General features: G+C 35.3%; 1 protein-coding gene across 1 annotated transcript; it reads right to left on the reverse strand.

Moving 5' to 3' along the window:
* Positions 1–5,526: 5,526 nt before the first annotated feature.
* LOC133856642 (SPX domain-containing protein 1) lies at positions 5,527–8,771 on the reverse strand. Its single transcript, XM_062291702.1, has 3 exons — positions 8,374–8,771; positions 6,926–7,052; positions 5,527–6,155 (listed from the first exon to the last, which is right to left on the reverse strand). The coding sequence occupies exons 1-3, from the start codon at positions 8,647–8,649 to the stop codon at positions 5,731–5,733; spliced, it is 828 nt and encodes a 275-aa protein (XP_062147686.1). The 5' UTR covers positions 8,650–8,771; the 3' UTR covers positions 5,527–5,730.
* Positions 8,772–9,133: the final 362 nt, after the last annotated feature.

The following is a 9,133-nucleotide window of genomic DNA, read 5'->3' on the forward strand; positions in this document are numbered from 1 at the left end:
TTTATTATTTTTTAAAATAATAAAATACCTGATTTTAAATTTAATGATTTTTATATTATTATTAAAATATCAATTTGTCTTATGTATATTATATATATAAAACCCTAGCAGCCCTTATTCTCCCAGGAGAATAAAACCCTACCCCTCTCTCTCTCTCTCTTTATATATATATATATATATATATATATATATACCAACCACCTCACCCTCTTCTCACCTCAAACATTTCCTACAAGCCCTCCCTCTCATTGTTGGGACCACTGCAGGTATATTTCTTTATACCTTTTCTTCTCACTGTCTCTTTTGAATAACCATGGCAAGTCTTCAACTTTATGGTTTGGTTGTTTCTTTTTTTTATTCTATTTTTTTTTTTTTTTTTTGCTCTTATCTGACTACCATACATCATAGCATGTTGTTCTCTTACTTTTCTCTATGTTGTCATGGTAGCTAGCATGTATCAGTGTTGTTTTGCTACAACCCAAAAACTTGTACCTTTTTTTTTTTTTTTTTAATGTCTCTTCACTATCGTCGCCCTTACTTCTTCTTTATTTATTTATTTATTTATTTTTTATTGCCTTCTCCCTTCAAGTACACATGGAGCATGTCATCCATGTCTTGTCTCCTTTTTCCTTTCTCTTTCATGCTTTTGTTTTCCTTACTATTTTATTTTCTCTTTGCTGGACCTTTTGTTTTCTTTACTGTTTTTTTTTTTCTCTTGCTAGACCGTTCAACTTCCATTGCAACTCATCAGTTTTGTTTTTTTGTTTTTTTTTTTTTTTTTATCTTTTCTCTCTCTTTAGCCTAACCAAAGCTACCCTTGTTCTCTGTTCTGCACTTCTTTTTTATACTTTTATTCTACTCCCTCTTTGTTTCTTTTATTTTCATTGATAATTTAATTTAATTTATTCATTCAAACCATGAACGTTTGCATTGTCCTTCCTCGTTCTCTTTTTTTTTTTTTTTTTGCTTGTCTTTCCTCTTTCTGTGGTTCTCTGTGCTAACAATAAGACATATTTCATTTTCTTTTTTCTGTTTCTCTTTTCCTTTCTGGCCGAAGTGGCCATAACAGACCAAGAGAACTGATATGTGAATAATAAAAGACTCTTAATTTTAATGTGTGTGTGATTAATTTGTGTAACAAAATATCTAAATGCAGAATTAAAAGAAGACATATATTTTGTTAATGAAGTGAAAACTCAATTAAGAGAAAAACCACTTCGAGGTAGCCAAACCCAGAAAATTCACTATTCAAAAGACAAAGCTAGTTACACGGCAGTAATTCTCACATAACCCAATGCAGTAATCGTACCTCTAACTCTAACATGTACCTATTTGTGAACGCCTCCCTAAGCTAGATTTCAAACGATCAAATCACACAAAGAAAAACTCTTAGAGAGCTAGCAAATCTCATAATTTCTACCTAAACACCTTCTCTTAGCACAAAGGATTTCAATACCGAATTTTGTAAATAAAAGAAGCCTAGAGACCTCTATTTATAAGCTTTAGAAGACCTATACAATATTGATTCAAAGTTCTCTGGGTGGTGTCCGGACTTAGAAAAAGGGCGTCCGGATGGCAAGTAGCAACTGACTTCCATAACGTGCTTCACGCGTTTCTTCATTAAACTTTAGTCTCCACATCTGGACGGTGTTGCCCTAGCATTCGGATGGTTGCACGCTGTCTTCATCAACAGTGTCTACTGAGCTGTCCAGAATCTTCTCGAACACGGGCGTCCGGACGTTTCTCTGGACCGTTCGGACGACAACTAGGTAACCGACTTTTGCTGAGTTGTAAACTGTGCGGAATCTTCCTAGAATCCGAAAATTGCATTCTTGATGATTGTGACACTGATACTTGTCATATTAAGGCATTTCCATAGTTTAGAAAACATGCTCTGAATATTTTGAAGACTCTGAATAATTACAGTGTCCCTGTTTCAGCAGTACATTAACATGGTAGTAATTTTGTCAACATAATGTAGCCAATAAAACTAATAATACTTATAATTCTGAAATGCCTAAGTTTACAAAATTTAGGTTGCTAACATGTGTTAATACTTCCTTTTAATATATATTAACACGTGTACTCAAATCGTAAAAGGGTTAATATATATGAGTTAATGCATTCCAAATCAATTTAATTATTCCTCAGGAATTCATTCTCAATAGACTAGCAAACCGAACAGTAGATGTGTTAGTATGTTGTCGATCTAGTGATGAGTATGTAGTAATAAATTGTGGAACCTGTACTCAGGTGACTAATTAGCTGCCAGGAAATTTCAGTCGCTGCGTTCAGAGATGTAAGGAGATCATTTGCTCCTTCTAAGATTGTTTTATGCCATGTTATTTCATTCATTATTTTCAATGTATTTGTAAATAAATTGTTTTATTTATGTATTACAAATTTACATTGCTTGCATGAAAGATTTCTTAAAAGTTTTTGAAATGAAGGTTTGTTTGTGGAAATAGATAACCTTGAAATCAGAAACTGTTGAGAAAAGCTTTAGTTATGAAAGACTTTTAACTATGGTACATTAGTCTGTTTCTAAAGTTCCCGAAATGGGAAAATCACTACTTTTTGAAAGTGATGAAAAGAGAAGCGTATAAATATAAAACTCTCCTATACGTTGCCTCACAATGTACAAGAAATGTGAAAGAATGATAAAAGTTTTATATGAAAAGAAATGAGAAAAGTTTTACGAGATGAAGGCACGTGTATAGAGATCATTTTGGCCTCAGAGATATTCACAGAGGTTATGCTCGGTACTGTTGCTTGAGATGGAACCGTACCCACTGAAAGATGGTGAATGGGAAAATCCGTCTCTAGGTGATGCTAAGTGCACTTTGATTAATTAGCTAATGAGGCAGGCTTGTAACCACAGTTCCCTGCCATTGTCACAGTAAAGACAGCACAATCCTAGTACACAGGGTGTAATAGTGTATATGGGCCCTAAAAGAAGAATTTTATTTATAAGCCTATATCCATATGATTTATGAAAAAAAAAAAAAAAAAAAAAACAGTGGATTTATATTTTATATCTTCCGAGATTTGAAAGTAAGAATTTTACGAGTGCAGTTTTAAAGAAAAATGAATTTAACTCAACCCTTTTATGGTTAAGGTTTTCCTTACTGAGCATTTTTCGCTCACCCTTACTTTGTTTTTGTTTTTAGGTTTTGAGCAATGAGACCTAGACGGCTGAAATGGGGATTTAGGCTAGCAGTAGGAGCATTACATGACTTTTGCTAGCACTAGCACAACTTATGTCTTTTTGGGCTTTTGTCTATGTTATCAGACTTGAATGTTATTTTTAATAATTGTTTCCGTATGTATTAAAGTTCTTGAATTAAACCATTTCCGTTCACTTTAAAAATCATGTATGTTAGTTAAGTGCTTTGGCAGACCTTATGATTCTTTGCGTCTTTGAGTAAGTATAAGGATGAACCTAGCCCTAATGGTCTGGGGGTGTTACACTAGCAGCACACATTTAGAGAGATTGGTATCAATTCATCCCAAAAGGAATTGGTCCTTCCTCACCCATACAAAGTATTCTAGGTTGAGAAGATATTTGCCTCCAGGCTTCAATATCAGGCAAAATATTTGGTGGGCAAGGGTATGTACCATCCACAATGCCCATAACATCTTGACTCTTCAAAATTTAATCTGGGAGAGCCATTGCATGTAAATGGTTTCAGTGAATTTGATAATCTAGGGTTAGTTTGGCAATGTGAAAGAAAGGGCAAAGTTGGCGGAAGAAGATGAAGGCATTGGATACTAAGTAAAGAATAAGCGTTAGCTTAGGATGGCTCTAATACTATGAAACAAATTCAAATGACTTTGTATCTTCTCTCAATGAATTATACAGCACTGTCCATCAACTTATATCAACAGAGGTTTCTAACGTTACAGATGAATATACAAATGTTATACAATGATTTATCGGATAGTTACTATTCACACAAGGTAACACTTTAGAGAAAGGAAACGTCTTTGGGGCTGTTACTGCTTTGTCTCTTTCCTTTTCTACAGAAGTAACGCTTGCCAAGTGTATTGTTGTTCCATGATCTTGTTGAGTGTGACTAGTTGCTGAGTTGTAGTATTTGCATTGCTATCTAATGGCGTGGAGATAGGTTTACTAACAATTTACTATTCAAACGACACTAATTTTTAAGTTAATGTCGTTTGAACAGTAAATATCACTAATTTAAACTTTTCCACTAGATATTTGACTCCCATTACAGGTGCTAAATGCTCTGGATGTAGCAAAAACAGATACCATTTTGCTACAATCATCATTGCTGTAATTGATTGTGGAGGGAATCGTTAAAAAAAAAAAAAAAAAAAAAAATTAAAGAAATAGGGTGGAATTCAAAATCACAATGAAGGCACGCACCGCGGATCAGGATCCCTTCAAATATTTTAAATATTTGGGATTCTCAAATTGTTAAATCATGACCATGCTTTACATCTAACGTTTCACAAAGTGTCAAACTATCTACATGAAATAAATGCTAAAGCATTTATTAATACCACTTTTTATTGATAGCATTTATTTCATTTGTACAATTGGCACATTGTAAACCGTTAGATGTAAACCATGGCTAAGATTTAACAATTTGAAAATCTCAAATGTTTTTTGAGGAAATCCTAATCCCGCACCAAATAGCTTCTAAGCTTTTTGGTGAAGGGTCTTCTCAATGAGATATTTAAGAAGAAAGAGGTTCGACTTCAAATTTGCATTAAAGGCACGCTACTCATCACCGTCTTCTCAGTCCCACAATGGGTCACAAGTGACCCAACCGTGACCCCACCGTTGGGTCACCTGTAACCCAATGTCGGACACAAGCCTCCTTGTGACCCACGATGGGTTTTTGTCTTTCTTTTAAAAAAATTAAAATTAAAATTTTTTATTTGTAAGGATGAATTTGCAATTTTACAAAGTTTTGATGGAAATAAAGGTCTTTTTACTCATTTTACCGTCTAATTTAACCCCAAAGCTTAATGGCGGGCGGGAGGGGATAATGCAAAAATGTAAAAGTACGATACACTAAATTAAACTTCAAGGGGACATTGCAAAAGATGTGACAATTTAGGAGGTACATAAAATTTCTCCAAATTTATATTCATTGCACTAGTAGAAAATGGGATCAAGAATAAAAAATGCTACAAGAACACCTACTTTTACACTCCCAAGTGCTTACCTCCGTAATGTGGCAGATGCTAGGTCAGCTTTTCACTACAATATTTTTTAATTTTATCTGCTTACTCTCTTTTTGCAACTGATATATTAGGAAATAAGCACTTAAAAAACTCTTTTTGCAACTGTCATATTAGGAAATAAGCCCTTAAAAAAATGTAAAAATGAGAATTGATGTAGCATTTCTTACTAGGATTTGATCCTGAAACATGCCAATTGATATAGTACATATGTTTCCCTTTCCCCTATTTAGTCCCACTCTGAAACCTGCTGAAATGGTAGTCGAGCTGAAAATGTAAACCAATATTGCAAAATTTGGAAGAACTGCTCACTTCTATAAAGCCCAAAGATTCTATTATACAGAACTTACGATTCTATTGAATTCATTTCTGGTTGAATTTGGCATTTTACATGTGTTAGTATCTAAGACATCATAAGAGATGCATGAAAAAAAGAAGATGATATAAAAAACAAATGGGACATGTGGGCATGTCCCACTTCCTTCCTATTGGGCTACTTGTTCCAGAACTGGAATTTTATTCCACGTACGTTTCCTCAAGTCCAATAGTTTGCAGCGGTGGCAATGAAAAAGCGCTAACCGTTGAGCTTCCACTCCGAATTTCCTTCAAAACCCGCAGCGCTGATATAGTGCTCTTCATATATAAGCTCTTCACATACTCTATCTCAACCAGTTCCTTGGGCGTTCTGAGCAGACCATCATCACTCTTGTTAGTGGCAGAAGTTGAAGGATCTGGATGACACCCTTCGTCCCCATCAGCTGCCTCGGCTGAAGCCGGCTCATTCACGGGGAAGAAGCCGTCCAGCATTGCCTCGCACTCCTTCACAAGTTTGTAGAGCAAGTCAGTGGTGAAGAAGGGCTGCTGCAAGACCTTTTGAATGAAGGGCAAGCGAATGAGGGCACCAGTTCTTTTGTCATACTTCTTGAGTATTTTCACCAATCCTGTTGAGAAAGCATGTTAAGGTGTGATTAAGTCAATGAGCATTTAGCTTCCTAAATAACACATCTTTAAGACTTGTCATCCTTCATAAGATTAGTATTCAACATGATATTGGATGATACTTTTGCATAGAGAAAATATAGTCCACTATATAAACCGATTAAATAAATTATATACCAATACAAAAATATAAGAGATCGTATGTAGAATCTAATGCCAACCCACTTTTGTTGATTACACAAATCGAATTAAGTATATCAAATTGCCTAAAACTCAGAGAATCTTTAGTACAATTTCTTATTCCTAAGTGGTAATTCTAAAGAGGTCAAAGTATCAAAAGAACTTAAAGCATCTTCAAATTTGTTCGTTGGAGGTTAAAAAATTAAAAGAATATAGACCTTGTTGAATTTGTAATTCTGTAAGATTCATCTGGTCTTTGTGAGGACAACAATCCATGCATAATACATCATATTATAATTTGAAGAAGATAATGCAAGCGAAGTTCCCGATTGTGTTAAAATATGAAAAACTTGATGATATATAATACTCACGTGTAACTCATTGACATACTGAAACCACCCTCTTTATAAGAAAAAACAAAACTTGCGCTGAGAAATTGTCTTGCAGAATATTCGTGAAACCAGAGTCAAAAGGAAGTATATGAACCACAATAATGGGTGAACCAGAGAAATTGACAGCCTTTACACACACATATTTTGTCCTACTACTTAAACTTAATAGAGCATAAAGTAAAAGAAAAAAATAAAAGTACCTGTGTAGTTAAGGGCGCTATAATTCTCCAACAAAACCATCTCTCCGTGGAAGTCCACTATCTCCTTCCGAATTTTTAACATCTCTTCACTGGAATCCTTTGCCTTTGCCACCCTATCTTGTAACTCCTGCAATCCCACCACAGAACAAACTGTCAACGCCCATATCTATTAAAAAATACACTTTTTTCATCCTTCTTTTTTGTCTTTTTTCATTAGGGAAGAGCAATTAGGTGAAAAGTGCCCATAAATTTCACGCTCCAACAACAAATGCACACATCACACTCCACTAACCATCATTCACTCACATTGGACAATTAACTACCACATTCCCCTTGCTTTATAGTTTGATCCCATAATAGTACTGGATTGAGGTTCAGTTCAATCAGCTCCCTGTGAAAGAGCATGTATGAAACTCACCTATATGGATAAATGGTCAAACTGACCAAAATTTATTTGAACTGGTGGATTTCATATACACTCATTTATATTAACTGTCCAAATAAAAAAAAAAAAAAAAAAATCCAACACCGCCTGCTGCAGTTGCCGACTATCAATTTTTTAAAGAACTAGTATTGTTTGAACCGACAATTAAAAAAAATAATAATAATAATAAATTTTCAAGCCATGAAAGTCAAATCTTAGAACAGAACAGAGTTTACAAAATTAAACAGGAATTACTGGGACTAATTAACATCATTGACCAAAAGCAGCTACTATCTGGACCCAGACGGCGTTTCTCAACTAACGGAATATACCATTAACTGTGACGCAAACAAAGTAAACGTGGTCGACGCAACGACAAAAGGAGTAAACGTTTAGTATCAAAATTCCCTGTTACAACGACAAAAGGAGTAAAGTTCTTTCAATCTCATCCATTGCTTTGAAATTAAATAAAATTGACTTCTTCTTTTTTTTTTTGGTTAATCTTAACTGCTATAAATTAGCAGATATTATTTTTAATAATTCAACCATTATCGTCTGCTATTTGTGAAGTAAATATCAAACAAAATTTCAACCATTGATTTGGGCAAACTAAAGGTTGAGATGCGAAAAAATCCTTCTCCTACAAATCCTGATCCAACGGTCTAACGGCTCGTGACAGTTAACGAGGAAAAAGGGCCACGTGGCGGAGTAACTCTATGAGATTGCGGCCAAAGCCAGACGAATCCCAAGACAGTTTTGACGGGACGCGCACTACCGGCGCAAAATAGCTTCAAAGGCGCAGGCGAACCGAAGGCAATTCATAGGAGTTTAACTCTAACTTGAGATGATTAAAGAAAAAATATAACGAGTAGAAAGAATCAAAGATTCTGAATCAGTGTCTGGTTAATGAGAAAACAGAGGAAAATAAAAAGGAGAAATGAAATTTACGCTAATCAAATATATATTTTCTCGGCAACCAAACAGGTGGTAACATTTAGAGAAAGAGATTTTGAGAGAAAAGCACCTTCAATCTGATAATGTATTCCTCCTCTTTCTCAACGAAGAAGGTGTTGAATTTTTCGAGCTCGTTCTCCAGCAAGCTAATGAAATCGATCTCCTCCACTGACATGCCGTCCTTCCCATCTACGGGTTCGGGCCTCTGACGCTTGGTCGGCCTCTCGCCGCCTTTGGGCTCGAGGAGCTTCAGCTTCTTCTTGAGCTCCTTGTAGGACAGGAACTTGTCCCGCCATTCCGGCAACGTCTCTTCGATCTGGTTGCTGAGGCTCTTCCCGAATTTCATCTCCCTCAGTCAAAGAAAACTGTAAGAATTACAACTGGGAATGTAAATCTGAGCGACAAACCGTGATGGCGAGATGAGGCGAATGAGTAAGGAGGCTGCAGAGGAGGAGAGTGAGGGTGATATAATGTTTAAAGGACAGAATATTCGAGGGGTATAGTTGGAATATCCGTTTATTTTGTAAGAGTATATCTCGGGTTTTATTCCTTCTTACTTCTCACTTCTCAATCGGGTTGTTTTCTTTTCTCTTTTTTTTATAATTTTTAATTTTCTCTTTTGAATTGGAAAAGACATGCGCCAGGGATGTGAAGCTGGGTTGGTTGGTCTGAGTGAGCCAATTAGCTGAGTTGTGGGTGGCAACCTGGACAAATTATTATTTTTATTTTTATTTTTATTATTATTATTTCTTTTTTTTATTATTATTCTTTTTCTACCGTGTCTGCCTGAGAACAAAAAGAATCATATCAACGCCTATTCATGCTTCTGG

The sequence above is a fragment of the Alnus glutinosa genome, chromosome 14 (assembly GCF_958979055.1).
Source record: "Alnus glutinosa chromosome 14, dhAlnGlut1.1, whole genome shotgun sequence".
NCBI lineage: Eukaryota > Viridiplantae > Streptophyta > Magnoliopsida > Fagales > Betulaceae > Alnus > Alnus glutinosa.